At 38.2% G+C, this 25870-nt stretch overlaps 1 protein-coding gene across 2 annotated transcripts in view; it reads left to right on the top strand.

Moving 5' to 3' along the window:
* Positions 1 to 202: 202 nt before the first annotated feature.
* The window catches only part of LOC143757282 (uncharacterized), a 42926-nt gene continuing 17258 nt past the window's right edge, over positions 203 to 25870 (top strand). For both annotated transcript variants that reach the window (XM_077248308.1, XM_077248309.1), the window contains exons 1-6: positions 203 to 438; positions 4696 to 4848; positions 13128 to 13276; positions 18825 to 18965; positions 23900 to 24018; positions 24436 to 24501. In XM_077248308.1, the coding sequence (XP_077104423.1) occupies positions 265 to 438; positions 4696 to 4848; positions 13128 to 13276; positions 18825 to 18965; positions 23900 to 24018; positions 24436 to 24501 (802 nt within the window). In that variant the 5' untranslated portion in view covers positions 203 to 264. The remainder of the gene's footprint in view (positions 439 to 4695; positions 4849 to 13127; positions 13277 to 18824; positions 18966 to 23899; positions 24019 to 24435; positions 24502 to 25870) is intronic.

The raw sequence follows: 25870 nt of genomic DNA, 5'->3' as shown, positions 1-25870 counted from the left end.
TTCCCACCAATCTCTTATAAAGAGTGACTTGTTCCTAAATAAAATATACCTATTGTTCCAAATTGGTAAGAGGGAGGATCTAACAACGTGTTGTTTGGGTTTGCTGTTGCTACGGCAACACACAGACCGCTCTTGAAGAACGCTGACACTTCCAAAACAAATTTGATAAACGCATTCAAACATATTTATCGACAGGTTAACTCGTTGGAAAAACTTTGACATTAACACATTAAATGCTTTAAATAAATTAATTTCCTAATCATAATGCGAAAGGCGCAGTCTGGAGTGTCCAGCGCCGTCGATGATGCAGTGGTGCTGCAGCTCCGCGCTCTCTGGAGAAGATATGAGCATCACTGCATGCAGAATGACAGCTGTCCCAGTGCAGTGCTCAAACAGGACATCCTTCACCACATCGACAAACAACAACATCTCAAAAAGGTATTTTACGGAGGGAAACGGTTAATAAACTTTGAAAATCTTTGATTTTTAATAGGAATGAAAGCGAAAGTGACGGATAGACATCTAGCTTAGGCCTAACGTTACATCTTTCTACTGTTATTCTTTGTAAGTTATTTAAATATATTTTATATTGTTTTGCTGACGAAACACTGCAAAAATATATTTCCAATAAATTATAGTAGCCAAAAACTCCAGACAACATGAGCTGCGGAAAATTACAAGTGAATGAGGTTTATACATCGTTTTTCAGCGGATGCCATTGAAAACACGGTAAGTCTATCCCTCACAGCCTCACTTTCAATTCATATTCACACAAGTCATGGCGCTGCTCTAAAACAGGTTTATAGGCTCTTATTAAAGAACATAACATTTTTACATAAAAACAGGCACCAAAGTCTGTAACTTCAAAAATGGGGTTTAAAAAAACATTTCAGATCTATAGTAGCCTACTTAACATAGTAGGCCTACTGTACATTTTATATTTTACATAGCCGTAAGTGACCCTCATTAAAAAAAGTTCATTATAGAAAGCCTTACAGAGGATTTTTAAAGAAAGAATTTGCGATTCAGAAATAGGCCTATTTACAAAATTGCCCGTAGCCTACTTTTGCCTATAATAATCATTCTTATTTCACATTTTATCTTAAAAAAAAAAAAAAAAGATTAAGAAAAAAAAAAAAAGGATTTCCAAAATGTAGACAATCAGAAAACAAATGACAGAACACCTCCTCATTATTATTACAAAAGGAGCATTCTTTTCCAATTTCTAAAAGTAAAATGTTAGTTGGATAATTTCTGTAATATCTTTAAGTGAATTTCTCTTTATTCAAAAATGTAAATTTTTTCGGACTGGTAGATTCCAAGCCTTCTGAAGCCATATGATGAGGAGTATTATGAACAGATTAAAATGTAAGCCTTTATTCACTTTCAAATAAAATTATTGATCAGCTCAACTACCACAAAACCTCATTGGTTCTGCGATGTCATGACGTTTGGTCATGGGACTTGTGGGAGCCAATGAGGTTGTCAGGTTCTGCAAGAGAGAGAGAGGACTCAGGCTACGTTCCAGTCCAAAATTGTCATACCCTTCAGGCCTTCACTCGCTAACTTCCCTCCGTCTCGTTCACTTGGATGTGCGTCATTGCTTACGTTGCACGAGTGCCCACTTCTGGCGGAAACTGCAATGGGCTGAACTGGAATGTCCTAAGCCCTTGATCACTTGGAATCAGCTATGGAGTTGATTTATTATTTACAATTTTTTCCCTTTAAGAATTTGTTTAATGCAGTATCCAAATGTATATAGATGTGTTTGGGTTGTTTTATATAAAAAAATTCTAATTAATATATCATAGAGTTGTTTTTGGTGGTGGTGATTAGATGAGATCTGCAGAGATGTCACAATCGTGTTGCATTGTGGTATATGGAACTGCCTGAAGTGTACATATGAAGTAGGGAGAGCAAAAATCGAGGGAATGAGGGCCAAATCCATATAAACTTCCCTCGTTCACTTCACGAAGTGGAACGCACTTTAAAATGACGGCAGGGATTCCCCCAAGGGGAAGTGCTTAGGGAAATTTGCAAGTGCATGTCTAAAAGTGGACTGGAACGCAGCCTCAGACGCAGAATGGACAGTGCGTTTTATTGACAAGACTGTAGAAGGGCACAACAAGGAGAGTGGGGCGTGAAACAGTCGGGCAGGGCAGACAACACGATGACAGGCCAGGGAGGATGACCTCTGAGACCAGTGCTGGGGTGACCACGAGCTTGAGGACTGCAGAGGAAGTGGCAGCACCAGGTGGGATGATGGTGAGGAAGACAAGCAGGGGGTTGAGGAACCAGAGGCTTGATGATCTCTTCAATGTAGCACCAGTTTTGCTGCCAGGCAGAGGCTCACAGAACCAGAGGCTTGACACTTGAGTATAAGTCTGCTCCCACAGTCTAGCTGCTAGGCAGTGATGGTCAGTGGCCAGGAAATCACAGGATGCAGGGCAGGGACAAACAAGACTCTCAATGAACAAGACAAGACTAGATAAACAGGCAAGGCACTAAAGAGAGAGTAATTAAATAGGAACTATAAAAATAAAGACTGAAACAAAACAATAACTAGAGAAGCAAAAGAAAAGAAAAGAAAAGAAAACTAGGAATAAAATGACTGAAACTTGTAATCAAAAAATAAAACAAGAACAAACTTACAGGGTACTACTGTAGAAACTAGATACTGGAGATGATAATCTAGAGTAGAAATAAAAACAATAGAGAGAAACAAGAGACAAAAACTAACTAGAACAAGAGTATAGTGATGTTACATTTGACACTGAAGCTTCAATGCACGTATCGAGTACGCAGTGCAATGTTTTATAAATCTCCGTGCCGGAACGCGAATTGTTTTGCGTATTGTCAGAATGAATGGAGGTCTATGGAGCTTTACCCCTAAAAATCCACTTTTGAGCACTTGTCTAGTAATTTGAATGTTGTATTTGAAAGGAGATGCAAAGAAAATGTATATACTTATTTGCTTTAAAAAGTCTTTTAAAATGTCAGTGACGTCATACACATCGTACGACCAGAGATACTGATTTACGGCAATCCTTCAGTCACTTTGGTGCTTTCGCGCTCTGCACTGTCTTTTCTCTCAAGGCATCGACAACACAGCTGACACAGGTAAATACACGTGCTAGAAGAGTTTTTGTTTTGTTGTTTTAAAAGACCACACCAAAAATACACACACACACACACACACACACACACACACATACACACACACACACACACATTCTGGTCCCGCTTCGGATGCCAAGATGGCATCAAGCGGTATCTCTGGTCTGGCGTGTAATGGGCAACAACAACTCAACCTGTAAGAAATCGAAAGGACACGAAAGTACTCGTTCATTCAACTTTCGGCCTATAACCCATGTTGAATTTGCAAAACCTCTCCATGTCCAGCACTTTATTTCAACTTAAACACAAGCAGACATAAACCCAGGCATACAGTTAAACAAGGGGCAATTCAGTAACTCATGGGTGATAACAGGCTTAGATCGAGGCAGGCATAAATAGTCCAGAAGACAGGCAAGGGTCAAGAGTCCAGGGAAATACAGAATACTAAAACAGGGAATAATGCTCAGAGATGTATGCTTACAATGTAACAAGACTTCGCACCAGACACAGGGATCATTCAGGCTTAAATAAGGAACTCAATAACCGGTAATCAAACACAACTGAAACATAATTAAACATAATGAGTCCAACATAACACATAACAAAAACATAAAACACAAGAAGAGAGTGCCCTCCAGTGGCTCAACCGGGCACTCCAGCTGGCATACAAGACACACAGACATAAGTTGGGAAAAATTAATCAAATCAGTGTTTCTGTGGAAAGACCTTGAGTGTAGAGAAAGTATTGTATAGCAGAAGAGGCAGTACCTCCATACAAGTTACATCAGCCCACCGTCTAGGCTTTTATTTGTGTTCAATGGATAAAAGAACGGCGCTGCGCACTCAGCTGCTCATAAACATAGCTGCTATAAATTTGTCCTGCCACAAGATGGCGCTGTTTTCGACACTCTTGATGCTTCGATCTTTTATCGAAACATTCAGGGGAAAGCCTAAGTGCTTCATTTGCCCATACTTACAAGAATAGAAGGAAAACATCAAAAGGATACACTAGAGCTAGAAACGATCAAATTCACAAAAAGAACTAGGTTTAACCATACGCTCAGGCAAGCAAATAGGAATAAACCACAAAGCACAAAAAACAAACCAGCAAAGACATGAGGGAAAGAGGCACAATATAAAGGGATCAGAGCACATGAGGATCAGGTGAGAACAATTAGTGAAACAAGGACTAGTGGACTAAACAAGGTGGCATGGTAACGGAAACAAGGAGGCGGGACAAGAGGAGCACGTGGCCAACACAAACAAAGACAGAGCCATGTGCTCAGGCCTTGACAGTTTTACTTTACATTGCTTTTTGTGCATTACAGTCAAAATAAATGCTTTTTTGTATTATAATAATTCAGGTGGAATTCAGTACAGGTGTCTTAGTATGTCACAATGCAAAAAAAACCCCGAAAAAGGCTACGGAGCCCCTAAAGGGACAGGGTGAGGGTAAAAAATATGAGCTCTTGCAAAATGTGTTCCCAGATTTCCTTTATATTAATGTTTTGTTAAAAATGTCTACTGCATGCATCTCCTCACTCACTGTTTCTGTCTGTTCCTCTCCCTTCCCTGTAGATAACTCTGTCATTTCCAGATTGCAGGCCCTCAGACGCTACTCTGCCCACCCTTCAGCCTCTGTTAATGGCTATACGAAATGAGCGTTACACACACGCACAAGAATTCCACATCTGGCGTCTGTCTCTCAAGCAAAAAGATATAGTTGAGCTGGTGAGCATTGATCCCACTTTACTGTAAATCCTAGTTTTGTGATTGCCAGTAATGGAAGTCATTTAGTCTTGTTGGATGCTTGTTACACTATAGGGAAAGAGTCCTCCAGGGAAGCCAAGCCGACTGCAATTCAAACCAAACCTTTCTGTTCAAAAATAAAAAATGCTTGTTTGGTCACATCACTCACAGTAAGATATGTGTATTTTATCTCAGCAGTAAATGGTAATGAGCCATAACTGTTAACATCTTATGTTAACATCAGATCAGTTTAGCTCTGGAAAGAGTTTTGAATTACACAACAATTTCAGGTTCCAGAATTCTTTTTTATAATTCAACTTTTTTATTGTTCAACAGTCAAAACATCAGAGTACATCACCACATTATTCAGTAATCACTTTTGCAATTACACACTCAGCCACTAGTCCCCATCAGTGGAATACAACCAAAACAAAAGCACATGAAAATTAAACCATTATTAAGCAGTCCTATTTACACCATTTTTATATGCTGCCAAAAATGATCCCATGTTTTTTTCATTTCTCCCTCATTATGCAGTCTCCCCAACATGCTCTCATATGAAGCAATTTCAATCATCCCATCAACCCAGTCTTTTAGGTCTGGGGTTTTGGGGCATTTCCAATTTCGCAAAATCATCCTGGCAGCTGTAATACAGCCACTCTTAATAAGGGTAAATTTATTTTTTGCTATGTTGGGTATCACTGATTTATCTCCAAGAAGGCATAATCGTGGTTACACAGGTAAATTAGACCCCATCCACTCTTCAAGTACTGCCAGAATTTTCATGAACATTCCCAAATCATATGTAAATAAGTACCCTCTTCTTCATTACATTTCCAGCACATATTATTTCCAGCTATCCCCATCCTGTAAAGCCTAGATGGTGTATAATAATATCTATGTATTATTTTGTATTGAAAGAATTTCCCCCTAGCTTCCCAATGTTCTTACCCACATTAGATAGAATGTACCGCCAGTCGTTATCATTGATATTAATCCCCAAATCCTTCTGCCATATTGTTTTCAGGTTGTTACAGGTATCTGCAGTTACACTGAGCATTGATTTGTAACACATAGAAGCAGTCTGAGCTTCACGTGGCAACTTAAGATAGGCATAAACAGGGTTATTACTTGCATTAAATTTGTTCTTGACACAATGTCTAATCTGCAGATACTTCCAAAAGTTTCCTTGACCTCCAATATTGTATTTTTTCACCAATTCAGAGTATGACATAAAAAGTCCGTTCTCATACAGATCACCAATTACAATTACCCCTTTAAGCTGCCATTTTTCCAAAACACCCCCGCTTTACCTATACAAATTTCAGGGTTATTCCACAATGATGCATATGACTGTTTATAATGTGATGTCCTGCACACTTTATGAATTTTGCCCCAGACATGTCTTGAATGTATTGTCACTGGATTTGAGTCCCATTTAGCTCCAGAGCATTGTGAAAGAATGCTAATGGGGTGAAATGGTGAGGCCAGTTTCTGTTCTATCTTGATCCAGTCCAACTCCGAATCTGTCTCGTCCCAATGTTTAGCCAGTTTGGCCATTTCAAAAGCGATATTATACATCCTCACATCAGGTAGTCCAAGCCCCCCTTTGTCTCTTGGGGAGGTCAACTTGCTAATCTTAATCCTCGGTCTTTTTCCTTCCCATAAAAAGTCCTTGATAATTTTGTCATATCTTTTAAAGACAGGGTCTGGAATGTTCACTGGTATCATCATGGATATATAATTGAACTGCGGAGCAATAACCATTTTAACAATATTTACTTTACCCCACAAAGAGAGTTTCAGGTGTTACCATTTGTCCACATTATTTTTTATCTTTGACAGCAGTGGTTCATAATTCAACAACATTATATCCTCCACATTCTGTGTTAATTTAACCCCAAGGTACTTCATACCTTTTGGAATCCATTTAAAGCCAAATTGGGTCACTGTATGGGAATGACAAGTTCTAGACATTGGCATAGCTTCCGACTTATCCTAATTTATTTTGTATCCTGACACACTAGAATATAATTGGATAATCAGAATCAGAATCAGAATCAGAAAGAGCTTTATTGCCAAGTGTGCTTGCACACACAAGGAATTTGTTTTGGTACTGAGGCTTCCAGTGGACATATACAAATACAACATGAAACATAATACTACAAATTATAAGATTAAAAAATAAAAAATATAAATATATGAGAATAAAACTATCACAGTTGGGTTTAGTTAGAATAGACATTTTCAGATTTACAGATTATGAACCTATTTACAGTGTTTTGAATATTATAAATAAATAAATCTACATATAAGTATCAACTGAGTTGTGGGATATTGCACTAAACAGTGGGAGCATTGCACTTACAGGCATATGCCTTGGGAGGAGTGTTAACTGTTCAGGAGGGAAATGGCCTGTGGGAAGAAACTGTTCCTGTGCCGAGATGTTCTTGTGGCCAGTGATCTGAGTCTCCGTCTTGACGGTAACAGTTCAAACAGGTGGTGTCCAGGGTGAATGGAGTCTGTGATGATTTTACCTGCTCTCTTCCTCACTCTGGAAGAGTACAGGTCCTGGAGGTTTGGCAGGGGGGCACCAATAATCCTCTCCGCAGTCCGGACTGTCCGTTGTAGTCTCCTGATGTCTGATTTGGTAGCTGAACCAAACCAGACAGTGATGGAAGCGCACAAGACAGACTCAATGACGGCTGAGTAGAACTGAATCAGCAGATCCTGTGGCAGGTTGAACTTCCTCAGCTGGCGAAGGAAGTACAGTCTCTGCTGGGCCTTTTTCACAGTGGAGTCAATGTGATTGTCCCACTTCAGGTCCTGAGAGATGATAGTGCCCAGGAACCTGAATGACTCCACTGCTTCCACAGTGCTGTTCATGATGGTGCTGATAATGCTCATTAATGGAGGTAAAGATTTGAGAGGATCACGAGATAACAACAAAATATCATCCGCATACAGCATTAACTTATGTTCTATCCTCTCCTCTACCCCCCTTACTCCCATAATGTTTGAGTCTGCCCTGATCATAATGGCTAGAGGCTCTAAGACTATTGTGAATAAAAACGGGGACAATGAGCATCCTTGACGAGTACCTCTTGAAACTGTAAAAAAAGAGGAAATCATGCCATTTGTCATCACTGCCGCTCTAGGATTTTTATATACAAATTAACCCAGGACCTAAAAGTATGACCAAATCCAAAATTCGACAGGGCTGCGGCCAAAAATCCCCACTCCACCCTGTCGAAAGCCTTTTCGGCATCTAAGGATATAGCTGCGATCGGGGAATTTTCTGAAGAATTTAGCCACATTAGATGAATTAGCCTTCTCATATTATCAGCTGATGATCTTCCTTTAATGAAGCCCACTTGGTCCTTATAAATTATACTTGGTAGAACCTTTTCTAACCGTGAAGCTAAAATTTTTGCCAACACCTTACAGTCCACATTAATAAGACTTACTGGCCTAAAATTAGCCGGATCTGCTAAATCCCCATCTTTTTTAGGTATCAGTGTTATCAATGCTTCCATGAAAGTACTAGGCAATACTTCAGCTTCAAATGCCTCTATATAGACTTCTGTTAGAATTGGGGCCACTGTGTCAGCATACTTTCTATAATATTCAGCTGGAAACCCGTCCACCCCTGGCGATTTGCCAGATTTCAAAGAAGTTATTGCAGCTTTAACCTCCTCTTGTGTAATGGGAAGGTCTAGAGACCCGGATTGCAATACATCTAATTTAGGTAACTCCATGTTAGAAATTTTTTTTTTTAGTTTTTCTCCATCCAGACTACCTGAAGATGTATATAGATGTTTATAGAACTTCTGAAAAACCTCGTTTATATCTTTTGTCAATGATACCATAGAATCTCCTTTCTTAATTGCCGGAATAATGTTAGCAGCATTTTGCTGTTTTAATTGTCCGGACAGGAGCTTGCCCGCTTTTTCACCTCCTTCATAAAACCTTGTCCGTAGTCTAAATAGAGCATATTCTGCTTTTTTATTATATATCTCATGTAATTGGAATTTGTATTTACAAATATCCTGATATAAATCATTAGAGTAATGTCTAGCCAACTCCTTCTCCAGTGCACAAATTGTTGCTTCCAAGTTCTTAACCAAGTATCTTCCTTCCTTTTTCTTTCTGGCTGCCTGTGCAATCAATTTCCCTCTAATGTATGCTTTTGAGGCCTCCCATACAGACGCCAACTTATCAGTGCTTCCTACGTTCAATTCAAAGAAGGAAGTCAGATCATCAGCCAATAATGTGCTAAACTCCTCATCTTGTAATAATGCAGTATTTAAACGCAATCTTCCCTTTCTACCAGCTTCTGTATTTAGAGCTATACCCAATTCCACAGTTGCATGGTCTGATAATACTATTGCTCCAATATTACAGTCTACTACCTGATCAGTAATCAGTTTGAAACCAAGAAAAAATCGATCCTAGAGTGAGATTTAAGGCAATGAGAGAAAAAAGTATATTCTCTTTCTTTTGGATTTACCAAGCGCCATATGTCAGTCAATCCAATATCTTCTGTTAGCAAATGAAGGGCAGCCCTATCCCTTGCTATTGAGGGTCCCTGATATTTACTCTTATCCAGAACCCCATCCATAACCTGATTAAAGTCCCCAGCCAAAATGATTTGCCCCTCTTTGTCACCAAGAATCTTGTTTACCTTATTAATAAACCCCGGATCTGTCTTATTCGGGCGTATACATTGCATAATATCACTTTAACTCCATTAATGAGGCTTTCTATACATATAATCATCCCAACATCGTCTTTAGTTTCCGTTAACATAACAAAGTTCAATTTCCTTATTTATTAGGATCATAACCCCATTTTGTTTGCTTGTAAATGATGAGTAAAATACATGTCCCACCCAGTCTCTTTTGAATTTGAGCGCTTCATTATCTGTTACATGACTTTCCTGCACAAAAGCAACATCCACTTGTTTATGTTTGAGATATGTCAGGACCTTTTTTCTTTTAATAGGACTTCCACATCCGTTAATATTCCATGTTATAAACCTGATGTGACTAAATCGCACATTATCGTGCGCGTAACCAGGTGCGTTGAGCGACTGCCCCCTATTGGGGAATGGCATACAAAACCGTGATGCACATTTATTTAAATTTAACAAACTGCAGTTGAACATTTCAAACACCAAAACTATTTTCTGAAAAAACCCTTCACCCAACTTAATATCATAAAAAATCAGAACAAAAAACAACACTAAAAGAACGGTCATACCAATCATTGAGGACCGTCTTCGTTCAAACACCTCGAGATTGCGGTCCGTGGAGTGCCGAATCAGCTATCCAGCCTTTCTTTAGCTGTCAAAACTGTTCCGAGACAGCAAAGTTATCCTACTCATCTGCCCACCTGCCGCACCTGACCCATATGCTCCACTTTGGCGATCTTGCAAAGAATATTTGGTCCCGTCACCCTTTTGCCCCGCAACGTTCTTTGATGAACTGCTCTGCATCCGTACTCGATGTAAACACCCTATTCTTCCCTTGCCATGTGAAACGGAGTGAGGCTGGATATGCCAGCGTATATTTCACGTTGACGCTTCTCAGCATCCTCCGCGAAGCGGTGAAATCCCTCCGTTTTCTGGCCAACTCTCTTGACATGTCGGGGAAAAATGAAATCCTGCATCCCTCCCATTCCGTCATTCCTTTTTCTTTGGCCGCTTGTAATACTTTCTCCCTGGCTGACGAATGCAAAAACTTAATCAAAATTATTCTTGGTGGTTGATCAGCACTGGGCCTGGGAGCGAGAGCACAATGCGCCCTCTCAATCTCAAACTCTCCATCCGGATCAATACCCAGTCCCTCAGATAAGATTTTACACACGCACTTGATCAATCCACCTGCTTCCAGCCCTTCTTTCAGACCAATCATCCTTACGTTGTTGCGGCGGCTCCTGTTTTCTAAATCCTCTATACGATTCCACATAACTTCCAGGCGTTTATCATGTCGTTCGCCGTCACCGACGAGCTTCGAGGTGATGTCTTCCATATTGGAGATGCGGCCCTCCACCGAATTTTTAAGGTCAGTAACAACCTCTTTTATTGATGACACGTCCGTCGCTACCACTTGTAAGGTAGAGCTCATTTTACTTATTTCGGATAATAAGTTTTCCATCTTGAAACCTTGGTCTGTGGGCTGGGTTGATGGCAACTCGTGTGCCGGCGAATTCTGTCTGGTCGTCATGCGGCTCGTCGTTATCCCCTTAAAAATCTTCGATGTAGAGGTCGACATTTGCGATCTACAGCACTCTTTTGTTCTCCAAGTATTTAATCTTACCAATGACACTAGTTTTGATAAAAATGTGGAGTGAATTGCTCGAATAAATTGAAAATACTGGTGGGCCTATGGAGCTACACAACTATGCTGCCATCTTCCTCGGCGGTCCCACGTGACTCCTCAGGTTCCAGAATTCTGAATATTTTCTGTCATCTCTGCATTTTGTTGCAAAACATTTTGGCTTTACGTGTTAAATGTACCTGCTTTCTCTCCCTCCCTTTCCATTAATCACATTCTTTTTATCCGTGCATTTCCACATCATTATCGAAGTGAAAAATGAAACATTCACAATGAAAAATGAAACCCTTTCATGATACTTTTGTAATGCTATGACATTCCTTTTCAAGCTTGAAAGCTCCAGTCCCCTTTCATTGCAACTGCATGGCAAAGAGAAATCAGTATATTATTTAAAATGTCTCCTTTTTTGTTCCACACACCAAATTGCCATGTTTGATTGAAATTTTGCATAAACCAGAAGCAACTGACATAGTTAACTGTTGTTTTGTTTTAGAGACACATCTGTTCTCTTTTGGATTTAGAAAACAGGTCTTATTATCATTGTGGTGGGGCTTTTCTAGTTTGAGAGGCCATTGGCAGTCAACTACTGGCTTGTGTTTTCAACAAGAACCACAATACCTCTGAGGCTATGGCAGGCTGTCAAACCCATGAAAGCCTAATGAAAATCAGGGGATTTACTCGGCTACTGCCAAAACTTTTGATTATTTTTCCAGCAATATAAGACTTGTAACTTCTGTAGGAACTTGAAAGAAACCTGAGAATTGACAACATTCTTCAACATTTCATTCAGAACTGATACAGTATGTAGTCCTATCAGCAAACACTTAGTCTGAAGCCAACATGTATTGTCATACAATTTTTCATCCTAGTTTTGGGCCTGAAAATAGCCTAGCATATAATGTAGATCAGGCTGCGTCATTGTCCTGTAGATTTTTAGTTCCAACTTGGAACTTGAAGACTTAGTTTAGATGTTTTCATGTTTTCATAGTATGGCTACTTAGACCTTTATTATCCCGTGGTCCACACCCATTTTCATTCCCTTCCAGGGGCAACATGTTCACACTTTAGCTCATATAAATCGGAAAAGTATGTCCTATTAAAGGGTGAGATTTACTTCCAGAACAGCTTTGATGCTGTGAAAATCATTGCCATATTTTTCCAGACCTGCAGACAAAGAATGTAAGGAAAACAACATGAGAAGCATGCAATTGAAGTTCTGCACTTGAATGCTGTTAGAACAACCCTAACATATAATTTTGGCACATACACAGATTTATATGTGCTGGTCAGACAGTTATAACAATAAGTGCTTCTATAAGAGGTCCTCATTTTTAAGATGTTGATGAGATTCTGGGAGATTTTTTTCTGCTGTAGATCATCACTTATCTATAGAATGATGTTCAAAGGGAGCTTTATATGTTGGGTAAGAATGATATATAAATGGAATTACTCTTTCTCACAGTTAGAAAGTGATTACACACAGCCACTTTGTCAAGAACTGCAGCTTTGATCTCTGTTATACTAAGCTATATATTTTAGTAAACCAGTTTGACTGACATCTTCCCAACTGCTTAGCAGTGTCTGTGAGTGCACAAACCAGTCTTTAATCTCTTGGACTGTGGTGGAAATTGTGCCATTGGTCTTTCTGTTGTATAATAATAAGTTGTATATTAAAAGAAGTATGAAACAAAGTAGCACTGATTAAATTAACCAAATTTGTATATTCTGAAGAAAAAGTGAGTATTGTCTGCCTGTGCAAAACTCACTATCACAATGCTAAAGTGTTATGGGTGGTTGTCAGGGTATTGTTGTAATGTCCACATGACTGTGTGTGTGCAACATAATAGTAATTGTAAAATCCATGATTGTAAATTTACCACATGGAAAATTGTTTTTCACCAACCCAGCTGTTTGTTCTGACAGTGTCTTCTTTTGGAGAAAAGGGGGAGGACAGTTTATCCCTTCAGATCACTGGAGCTGCTTGATTGCAAACTGACTGAATGGTCTCTGGAAAGATTGGGCAAGGCTGCAGGCATCAGCTACCTCACCACACTCTGCCTGGACTACACACGGTGAGAGGACATCTGATTGTATTGTGTGAATGTTCTCAAATGCACTTTGTCATTCCAGTTTGTCAATCACAGTGTATATCAGAGATGGGCCACTTGGATCCTGGAGGGTCACTGTCCTACAGAGTTTATCTCCATCCCTAATAAACACACCTGAAAAATCTCATGGGTGCTTTAAGTTAACTTATGAGTGCTTGGCTGAATCCGAAATCGCCCCCTTAACCCTCATTCACTATTTCCTACATTAGTCCACTAATACTGTTTACTTGAAAGAGTGAATGAAAATGAGTGAGCGAATTCCGACAACCGTTGAGCGTACATCGGCTATACAGTATATTCGTTATTGCGGCGCAATGTGGGATTGAATGAGTGCACTCAATAACATCCACTATGGTTTCGGCAGAGGTGGAAAGAGTAATAAAATATTCTACTCAAGTAAAAGTACTAATACTTCAATGAAATTTTACTTAAGTACAAGTAAAAGTACCGGTCTAAAAATCTACTCAAGTAAAAGTAAAAAGTAGCTCATTTAAAATTGACTCAGAGTAAAAGTTACTGAGTTACTTTTTTAACAGCGGGGGTGGGGTGGGGGACCCTCCCGTGTAGGGTTGTAATGGTATAAGATTTTCACAGTATGGTAACGTCTCAGAAAATATCACGGTTTACAGTATTAATAAATTGTTAAATAAATAAACTGTATTATTAAATTATGGGTATTATTATTATTATCATCAGTTAAAATGACAGTTAAATTAATGAAAACAGGATTTTTTTTTTTTGGTTGAACAAATGCTTTTATTATAACAAACTTGAAATAATTTGTTTGTTTATTAAAATTTCAATTAAACATGTCTAATCAATTAAATTTGTTAATTAATAATGAATTAGATTAACAACTTATTTTTAACATTAATAATTTATTAAAATGTTTAAGAATAATATTGTCCTATGAAATGTATTTTATTCAGAAAATTAATGTTTCTTTTTATTAATGTTTCTTCTACCGAACACGCCCCGCCCTGCAAGCTACCCCGGCCCCGCCCAGCCCGGCTCATTGATTGGACCTGGAATCAGTGTTGCCAAGTCCGCTTATTATAAGCGACTTTGGGCTTGTTTTTCTGTAAAGTCGCTTACAAATATTGGTGGTCGCGGGTCGCGTTTTTTTTGGGCTTGTTTCTAAAGTGTAGTTGCTTATTTGGGCTTGTTCTCAGCTCGTTGTCAAGCAGATATTTTCTATATGTTATTTAAACGTAGGAGTTTGTCTTGCCTGTTCCCTCTGTCTCTCCCCTTTCCCTATACACAGAGTTTTTTCCCACCCACATCCTGCTTCTAATTGGCTCTGACCCAGATGGCAATGAGTACTAGCCAATCAGAGGCAGAGCAGGGCAATCGTTTTTTTTTTCTGGTTAGGAAAACGTCAGTGAGTGACGTTTAAATGAAAATACGTGCGAGTCGCGACCGTCGCGACTGATGGTGACTGGACTGAAGGAGAGTTTTAATATATAAATTATATTTTAGATATTATAGATATAGATATTATAGTTTAATATTGTTTAACCCTTTAACTGTCACTCCCCCTTTTTTCGCATAGACATGAAAATCACTATTCAAACTTAAATGGTTGTAATTCAAGAATGCTTTGGAATATAGACCTATGGTTGGTCTTGTTTTAAAGAAGACATTTGCCAGATTAATGTTGAAGTGAAGTATTATGAAGTTATGAAAGTGAAACAGAAAAAAAGTTATACAAGTTTGAGTTTATGAAAATGAACAATGTAAAAATATAATTATTTATATTTTATATAAAATATATATATTACAAAATATATTTTACTCTAAAATTGCCAGAAAATGTAAGCCAAAAATCTGAAGAAGTTGTGTTCCAAATTTTAGGTTGATATCTCAAAAAATGAGCTTTCAGTAAGATTTTATTTGGCCGCAGTACCAACATTTTTCACTAGATGGACAGCCAAGCTTCATTACAGAAGAAAAATAAACTACCGTGTGCACAGTTTTACAAAACTAGGCACAGTTTACCAATCTGTCCACATGGATGTAAATTGACAATCTGTACCCACAGTTTAAAACTATCTGTCACCACGGATTGTAACAGTAGCGGCAGCGCGGAGTAAACGCGAGTAAACGCGATCATCTCTTCCTCAGTTACAGAATAAACATGAATGGACACCTGAAGGTATGTTGAAAAATACAGTATACTTACTGAAAGGCATCATAACTCGTGTAATCGCTCAATCAGTGTTTCATCAGCGCATAGACGTCAATAAAACTGCATAGTTTGTCACTCGCATTATATTTACCTCAGCAGGCTAGTGATTCAGTGTCCACAACTTGTTGGTTCCTAGAGAAATTAACTCTTGCACTAAATAAATGCACAATATTATCCTATATATTATATTTTACTTAACCTGTTAATTATATCTTTATTATTTAAAGTACGTTTAAAATATCTTTAATGAAAATGACAGCAACTGTGTAAATTATTTAATTTCAATAACAAATTAGAGTAAAGTTAATGCAAAAACTGCCTTATGTTCAGTTTACATGTTTTCATACAATTTGTTGGGTGTTGATTATTATATCTAAAAAACAAATAGCATCTAAATTTAGGCTCTGTTGTTAACCTTTAATGTTATAGTAATGTGCGGCTCCCTATACAGCATTAGCAGATTTTTAATCCTTGCAAAACGTTTAATTGTAATTGAATTAATTTAAAGACAAAGACACCATTTTTTCATTAAACCACTGTTTATTTTTTTTTAGCTTTCTAAACCGAACCGAACCGAAACGTCAAAACCGTGTGAAAACCGAACCGTCAGTTTTGTGTATCCTTACACCCCTACTTTTTATGATTTAATCCAAATATATTATCAAAAACTGTGGTAATCAAATGTAAATTTAAACTTGTGTCCTTTTATTTTTTGGGGAAGCGCTGTAAAAACAGATTTACTAAATTAAACCATGGACAAAAAAAATATTCCTTTAAATAATGTTCAAATAAAATGTATTATTATTGTTGTTATTATTATTATTTTGAGAAGTAATATATTTATATTACTATAGTACAATAGTAATATATTTCTGTCATAATTTCTCCTAGTAAAACCGAACTTTTATTTTGACGGGTTGTGAAGACCTGTTAACTTAAAAGTGTATTTTACAATGGATTTTCTCAAATAAAATTATGAAAATGCTCATTAGGCGTTCTCTCAGAGCAGCTCTGGAAATGTTCATGTATTCATATCCTCAAATTCTTTGTGAGACGCTGAAAAGACCATGAACGTCACGAGTACTTGAGTATAGTAGACAAACGCAGCTCAGCAGAACAAATAGGGTTATATATTTACTTGCAGTATTTTTGTGCTTAGCTTAAATATCCACAGACCATGTCGCGATTGGATTTATTGCACAGTTCTACTTTCCATGTATTCATCCATCCATTATTTTGCATGTTTTACGTGACATCTGCATTAAGTGAATTCCATTTTCATGACTGGATTCCGGGATACCCTTTGCATCACGTAAATCGGGACATACCTTTATCTGCAGGAGGGATGGTGTCCTATATCCTCTTTTTGCAGCCACTTTGCGTCCACATTTTTTGCAAATTGGATATCTATCCTCGAGGACAACCACGCTTTTTTTCTACTTTTCATACTGGCCATAATTCGCTTTGCGCTTAGCTTTCAGCTTCAGCTGGCCGTCACCTTTTTTGCGCGTTTGTTCTCCCGCCCTTCAATCAATTCAGTAGTTTCCGGAGTGTGTGATTTTTTTTTTTCCCCCCTTGTTTTATTATTTTTTACTCAGTAACGGATATGATTTCAAATGTAGCGAAGAACAATACTTCAAAGAAAACGTACTTAAGTAAAAGTAAAAGTACAGATTTTAAAAACTACTTTAAAAAGTAGAAGTACACAAAAAAACTACTCAATTACGTAACGCGAGTAAATGTAATTCGTTACTTTCCACCTCTGGGTTTCGGACACCACAACAAATGGCCTTCCCATCAAATAGCGCCCTATTTGAGGCCATCTCAATTTTAAGGATCCTTTGAAGGCATTCCTTTATTCTGCATTCCTTCATTTGGCTTATTTTGAAGGATGCATCAAGTCTATCCATTGCATCCTCCAATCACCTAATCCTTTGTACACATTCCAAATTTACAAAAAAGAATGATCAGAAAATGAATCAGCTGGTTGTAATTACTTGTACTGCCTTAATAGAAAGTCAGTTAATATAAAGCTTTTTAATGTGAAGTATTTTTCAAATGATAAATTTAATTGTAAATTTGCACCGTGACCACAGCTGCCAGAAACATTTGAGGTGTAGCCATGCACACATACCAGACCGTCTCATTTTATTGTTTAATGTTGAGTAATACTCTAGTCTACGAGCCTCTGAAGTACTTGACTAGGATGCAGCCTTCCGTTTGAGAACCACCCTTGCTGCGTCCCAATTCGCATACTATCCGTCCTAAATAGTATTCGAAATTAGAATTAGTACGTCCCAAATCGTAGTATGTTGAAATGAGTGTTCCAAAGATACCCGGATGGTCTACTTTTTCCGGTCAGAATCCGAAGTGCAGATCGATGCGCACTCTAACGGCTGATATTACCGACAACCCATCGCGCGTTGGACGAGGATTCGATTAGAACTACAAACACGAGTGAAAAGTGTTAAAAAACTACAGACATGGAGGATGCGCGAGTCCGGTGGTTATGTAGAAAGGTTTAGATAAAGGGGTTTGAGTGGGTATTATCAGTATCTAACATGACGAAAAATTATTTATTCAATGTTGTCTACATTATATTGCATCTGCAGCAGCATTGTGAACTTTTGTAAAGATACGTTTAGCCATTAACTTTTAAATGCATCATTACATTCAAATTGCAAACACATGAGGAGAGTCACCGCATTAATGACCCACGGCTGCAGACCAAGGTGCCACAACATTTCTCTCCGAAACGGTAGGAAATTAAATTAGAATGAATGGAGGATTTTAACTGTGACAAGATGATTGACAGGGCAGTTTACGGTGGCTGGACGCACGCGACAGAGCTGTCCATTAAAGATGACGAATTAGTATGTCCCGAAGCTTGCCTACTCTTTTGCTACACACTCAAAAGTATGTACTTTTTCTTCACAAAAAGAGTACACTTTTAGGTCGTAGTATAAGTAGGCGAATTGGGAAGCAGCCCCTGTCTTCAGGATTGCTTGAAAATTACAGGCAGGTGTGTTTGATTAGGGATGAAACGGCATCTTTCGCCTCCCCCCTCCCAACCCTCCTACCACTCCCACCACCCTGTGTCTCATGTTTTAAAACGAAAACATGTTCTGTGTGAATGGAACCTTTCAATGCTATGTTACAGTACTTTGGAAAATGTTTTAGCCTTTTGTTTCAATGTATGTATGTATGCTTCAATGTATGTAGTATGTATTTTTTCCTATTTAAATATTTTTTTAAGTCATCTTCAATGTGTTTTTAAAGGTTTAATAATGACCTCTCCTCTCTGTCTGCTTGTTTCTTTCTCAGCGTGGGACAGGAAGGATTGGAAGGTTTGCTGAGTGGAGGTTTGGGGACCAGTCAAATATGTTCCTTGAGTTTATGTTATTGTGGTTTGGGTTCATGGAGCGGAACTCTGCTAGCTTCACTTCTCACCAACAGTTGTGTGAGGTACGGACTGTTATGACCACTGATGCTTATGTTTCCAATTAACCTGTGACTCTCTGCTGTGGGCTCCTGGGATCCATTAGCTTCTGCTAAAATATTTCATCACATATTAATTCATGAATGTGAGCTTCAGCTGATGACATCTTATTGGGCCACAGGGGTTTCGGAGTTATAGTAGAAGAGAAGCTATTTTGACAATCCAATAGAATTTTTTGACTTATGTGTACACTATTATACGGTAGAGAGCACTATTAGGCATCTTCTGAACAAGTACAGAATCAACATTAAAAAGCATATAAATCAAACCTGCCTAATGTTACCGAATTAAATGTTGACCCAGGATGAGATATAGGATTGGGAAGCTTTGGAGGTGCTGATGGACTCAGTCTACTCAATCTATGTTTTTATCATCGTTCTGAATCCGATCCAGATGTACTCTTTGACAAAAACGTGATTTTCCTCAGCTTTTTGCTTGAAATGTTGCTTTTTTTAGTGAAACTTTTCCACATTCAAGTGTTTATAAAAAAGAATGCATGGAGCTAGAATTTTGTTTGTTTGTTTGTTGTTGTTTAAAAGCAGAGGGCCTGTTCTTTCTTTTGATAAAATGCATGTCCAGATATTCATACAACAACATATTCTCGGGGTTGTGAAACATTTGTGAAAATGATCAAAAATGCTAGTGCTGGCAGGCAACTTTTTTAGAGTTAATATGATGTAGCATTGGATGAAGTACACTCAAATATATTTTTGCCATTTCTGCAATGTTTTGAGAGAGAGACAGGAAATGACTGAAGAATGAGATTGGGAAATGACCACAAGTGAGAACTCAAACGCTGGCAAGAAGCACTGTTGTGGAAATAAGTCTTGAAATGAGACTGAAATGCATTGGTCCAGGGTCTCTTGTAACACTGGTCCAAAGATTCAACCTTGAACTTGCAACTGTCATCTCGAGTCATTCCGAAAGACCCCAGGCAAGGGAGATTGAGCTAACCAAACTTGGTGCCTGAATTGCACTTGAGTACCAAAGTAGTTGATGCACTTGACACGCATAGCCTGCACCGCAAGTTCATTAAAGCTGGCGCTACACTAAGCGGCTTGATTTGAATGGGAGGTGTCACACTAAAGGCCCCAATATACTTCCAGCAAAATCAAACAACAAACTGGTGTGACGTCTTTTCGAACAAATTCAAGTTTCAAAACAGCTTGCCAAAGCAAACTTTCTGGAAAAGTTCACTCCAACTGGTAAACACCTATCACTGACATCGCTGATGCTCCCCTTTCTTTGACATGGAAATCGTTTCCGGTTTATTTCTTCTGTTCAGTCAATCGAGGTCAGACATCCGCAAGTAAAAAAGGAACACTCTACTTTATAGTAGAAATTGAAGTTGCAATTATAATTGAAAGAGACACTGACATTGTTCTTTCATGTTTAATTAAAAGCTGCTGTAAAAGCAATCTATTGTATAAAGTTCTATATAAATACTTAGGATTACTTGATTGCAGTGCAGAATTGCACAGCATCTGATCTCCATGCGGTGTTCGATACTGAGGCAGGAAGGGCACTGATTATGTCCACCCATGCTATCCATCACACTAAGGCATGTATATGGAGCTAGAATTGTGTCTTTATTACATGCGAGAAAATAAATGATCTGAGAGAAAAAAAAAAGTTTGAGAGAAAAAGTTATCACACTGATAGCAAAAAAGCATTTCATGAGAGAAAAAAGAATTTTCGAGAGAAAAAGTTCATTCCAATAGCAAAAAATAATAATATTTGAGACTAAAAAAAGTTGAAAGTATTTTCTCATAGAACATAAAAAAATATCAATTTGAAATTTTTTAAATTATTTCTGAGAAAAAAAAATCTCTCTCAAAATACTTTGATAGGAAAAAATATATATTTGACATTTTTTTCAGTGTGAAAACATTTTCTCTAAAAAAAAAATGTTTCTCTCAAAACGCTTTTCTTTGCTCTCGATGCAATTTCTTGCTCTCGTGTCAGGATTTGAGAAGGAGGTCTCTGCGGAACAAAAGTGGGCGTTTCTAAATTTGTGGGTGTTTTCACACTGGTGGGTGTTTATAAATCATTTAATGAAAATGATGCCCTTCTCCCGACCCCACCCCTAAGACCTACCCACACTGTGACGTGGGCAAATCAGGTAACGAGGTTGAAAACGCCCCTCTGTTTATGGCCTCGCCCCCTGATTTGGTAACTCCTATTACCGTCTGCAGAGACCTCTATTTGGAGAATTTTGCTTTCGCTGTGAAAATTGTGTCATGGGCGGGGCCACGTTCCTATTGGCCAGTCGAGTGAGCATCGTCTTGTCTTGGGAGTCAAACTGAATCATTACAGCATTGTTCGGTTCACCTAGATAGATGCCTCCTCTGCCTTTGTTGAGCACGGACACTCCAATGTTTGGGTAAGATGATGTCACACACACAACTCGATGGGTAGCTGGCTGAGCAAGTTCAGCATCACTGAAGATTAAACATTAAAACTCATGCAAGTTACCTAGCATGATGGCTAATTAGCGATTAGCTTTACTAGCGATTAGCAAGCTAATAATATAATACACATTCATTCATGAACATGAGTGCTATTTTTTAATGTTTAATCTTCAGTGATGCTGAACTTGCTCAGCCAGCTAACATCGAGTTGTGTGTGACACATTAAATGTAATTATGAGCCCGAGCCCGATTTAAACCCGACCATTTTTTAATACATGGGTCGTTATAACTGACGTTCTCAACTACTTTCTATTACTTTCTCCCGCCCGCAACATTTATGTTTTGTCCCGCAAAAATACTTTTTTTCTGTACCTCCAAATACTTTCAAGTTAGCCTACGTGTCGCCATCATACACATCAGCATAAGTGCTCCTGATAAATTATTTGTTATCAAAGCATTAACACACAAACCACTGTTATAACATAAAAGCAAGCAGCTACTGCGTGCATGGTTTGGCATGACTGAATGCGCGCAAAGTGCGCTCCCTTAATAATTCCTAAAAAGCTGACAGTTCATCGTGATCTCACACATGCCTGTTATTATCAATGAAGCTGACTGCACAATGAATCTTTCATAATATATACACTTTGTTTGTTATAATTAGAGGATTTGCCAGCATACAGAATTCAGCTCTGAACAAAAAGTCTGTTTTGAGCAGTGAGGGGAGTCTATCTATAATGCTTCTGATTGGCCATTGCGTTCAAGAAATCAACACATGTCTGTGATTGGCTACATCGCTCAACGCTGCAAACATGTTATAAAAAGAAACTCTGGCCTCTAAATCATTTCTATTTTGTTTTAGTTGTTCTTGTTGCTTTTCTGCAACAGATGAATAAAAATGTATTAGTTTTTATGTTTTATTAATAGATATTTCTAGTTTGCGGGAGTCCCACGATTTTTTTATTTATTCACCTGCAACCCCCACACACAGAGTGAGTGCATTAGGTTACCGCCCGCGCCACTCAGCCATCAAATCTAGTCCCGCGCTGCACTCTTTTGCGTTGGGAGTGCACGTCTCTAGATCAAAGCCCCGGCCCGAGTATAGTGACGGGAAATATCGGCCCGAGGGTCTAGTCGTGTCAAGTTCGGGCTCGGGCAGAGAACCTAAGCTCTAGCTCAACTAAGGCAGAGGAGGCATCTATTTAGGTGAACCGAACAATGGTGTAATGATTCAGTTCGACTCCCAAGACAAGACGATGCTCACCCGACTGGCCAATAGGAACGTGGCCCCACCCATGACACAATTTCCACAGCGAAAGCAAAATCCTGACACGAGAGCAAGAAATTGCATCGAGAGCAAAGAAAAGCATTTTGAGAGAAACACTTTTTTTTTAGAGAAAATGTTTTCACAGTGATAGGAAAAAATATATATATTGAGATATATTTTTCAAAGTATTTTGAGAGAGATTTTTTTTTCTCAGAAATAATTTTACAAATTTCACATTTATATTTTTTTATGTTCTATGAGAAAACACTTTCTCTCAAAACCTTTTTTAGTCTCAAATATTATTATTTTTTGCTATTGGTATGACAACTTTTTCTCTCAAATATAATTTTTTTCTCTCATGAACTGCTTTTTTCTATCAGTGTGATAACTTTTTCTCTCAAACTTTTTTTTTCTCTCAGATCATTTATTTTCTCGCATGTAATAAAGACACAATTCTAGCTCCATACATGTAGACCTTCTAATTGTATCCACATTGAGCTTAAATACTCACCTAAGAGCAGACCCAGTGAGGGCAAAATGATAGGGATACAGAATGTGTATGTTCACAAAGATGCTTTTTGGAGAACAAGCCGCTTGTAAATCAGCACGTTCCGAAGAAGAAACATTCATAAAAAGAAACGTTCATAAAACAGATCTTTCCAGGCATGGACAATTGCAGGTTCCAGAGGAAAGAAATGCACTGTACAAGGGTTCAATTGAAGCTCTTTTCAGATGAAAACTGCATAGACGATCATAACTAATCGATTTCATCAACTGAGAATGAAGAAGAGATTGAGTTAACATGTTTGGGGGCTTTTATAGCTCAAGAAACATCTTGCATCACAGAATGATGCGTTAACTCTTTGATTGGGTTCTTTTTAAAATGTGAACGCAGGTATTTCCACTAGTGACTCTGACAGTCTGTAATGAAAGGAAATAGATGTTATATACAGTGTCTCACCATAGATATCACTCTGTCTTAAGCAAATAAAAATATATAGTCGTTATGATGGGTCTTTCATCAACCGGAGCCTGGCTTGTCTGTGTTTTGAACAAAGACTTCTGACATCTAGCTTTAAAATTTAACACATAACAGAATCTATAGTTCAATGTAAAATTACCCCCCCCCCCCCCCCCCCCCATTTAATTAATCAGTCAGTCTCATAAAGTAGGCTAACTTTCTCAGCCCTAAATGCATTAATTGGTTGATCCTCGCCTTTAGGGAGCTCTACATCAATGGCAATGAGCTGCAATGTGGGGGTGCCAATGAGCTGCTGAGACCCGTTGCTGAAAACTACCAAAAAATGGCAGAAATCCAAAACAGGACCACATCCATCACAGGTGTGTATGTGAGTTTATCAACTTTCACCTAATTCATTCTATCAATAGTACAGATGACAGACACCGACCAACAGCAACACATTTCATCAGGGGTGGAATGTCTGAGAAGTGAAAGGCTATATTCTGGTGATTGTCGGCATTGGGCGACGTCTGTTGGTGCAGTGTGAATTGGTCGTAAAAGATCAAGATAAGACTTCTCCCTTAAGGTCTCTCTGTTTTTTTAAACCTCAGAGTTCTGGGATACATACATACATACATGCAGTGTGTAATGTTATGCAATGGAATGTGTCAAGTAACTAAGTTATTAGAATCATCTCCTCATCATTCTTTTTTCTCAACCTACCAGTAGACATTAAAGCGTGTAAAGTAAACTCATTTTGTGCAAAATGATGTCATTCTCTGGTTTCCTCCTTTTAGACGAGACTGAGTTGAACTCCCAAATGAGCAATATGTCTTCCAGCCAAAAGAAAGCAAAGAACAAAGGTACTACTAATTTTCTGAACTACTGAGTTGTTTTCTCTTCCTCGGAAAACCACATCAGGAGCCTCATAAAGCCTGAAACATATATATTAGATTCTTTAGCTATGTCCAAACAAAAAACATATTCATACAGCCTTAAAATAATAATAAAACAAAAAATTTACTAAACCGTGTCCACATATTCTGAAGAGCTCTGATGGGATCTTGGTTTCCCTTGTGTTAAACATCACAAAACCTCCATTGAAACCACCTGAACAAATATTCTCACTTAGGACTCCTGTTACAGCACCTTGACAACACAACACGTCCAAAGACAATGTGGAGGAGAAACAGGAAAACTATAATGGACACACATGCTTGTGCATAGTCCTAGGCAAATATACACCAAACTCTTTTAATCTCTGTATAAGAAGGAACAGAGTAATAGTGGATGAAGAATCGTGTCTCTCTCTGAGGGATTGGGGCTATCGCTTCCCATTTGTGTCTCATGACAATATTGATATAATTAACATGAAAAAAGCGAATAGTATATAAGGGTCTAATTCTAGCAATTTACATGAAAGATAATCCAAGAGGATAATTCATAAAGAAAAAAAACACACCAGCTTTGCATACATGCATACAACATGCATAGAAAACCGAATAAACTATAAATATATTGGGTGAGAGAGCATGGATAGATAGGATGTTAACTAACTGAACAAGTGTGGAACATATTCAGTAACTAAGGCAACAAATGAGAACATACATAGGCTGTGTCCGAAATCGCCCTGTAAAAAACTATAGCTTTAAATAGGGTACTATTTGAGGGGACAGCCATTTGTAGTGGTGTCCGGAACCATAGTGGACATTATCGAGTACACTCATTCAATCCCATAATGTGCACAACTGATGTACATTCAATATTCAATATTCAGTATAAATGGTTATTAACTCTTTAATGGTTATTAAATTGTTTGATTAAGCGATTAAGCAATTGTTTAATTTATAATTTTAATATTGAAAGTAGAAAAAACTGTTCCTTTTTTGTTTTGTTTTTCTTAATTTTTCCAAAAAAAACGAAAAACAAGTCTTCAGTTTGATTTTTCGTTCTGAGGTAGAAAAATGAATAAACAGTTTGAATATTCGATTTCTACATGCGGACGGGAGTGAAACGCCCCTTTCCTCTGATTTGTCAGCCGAAGATCAAACTGTTCCGTCATCAGTTCTTCCTCAGTTCCGCACCGCAGAATAAGAGTCCTCCGTGCGGATTCTTATCTTGTTTATTGCAAATACAGTACATTTCATCTTTATCTCACCAAACAATCAGACTAACGAATGGCTCGACACAACCTGTACCGAGGAAGAGCCTAGACAGGGCTTTCTTCTGTGT

The sequence above is a fragment of the Siphateles boraxobius genome, unplaced genomic scaffold (genome assembly GCF_051911475.1).
Source record: "Siphateles boraxobius isolate OS27281-9 unplaced genomic scaffold, OSU_SipBor_1 30, whole genome shotgun sequence".
Lineage (NCBI taxonomy): Eukaryota > Metazoa > Chordata > Actinopteri > Cypriniformes > Leuciscidae > Siphateles > Siphateles boraxobius.
This window is presented reverse-complemented; position numbering and strand designations above follow the sequence as displayed.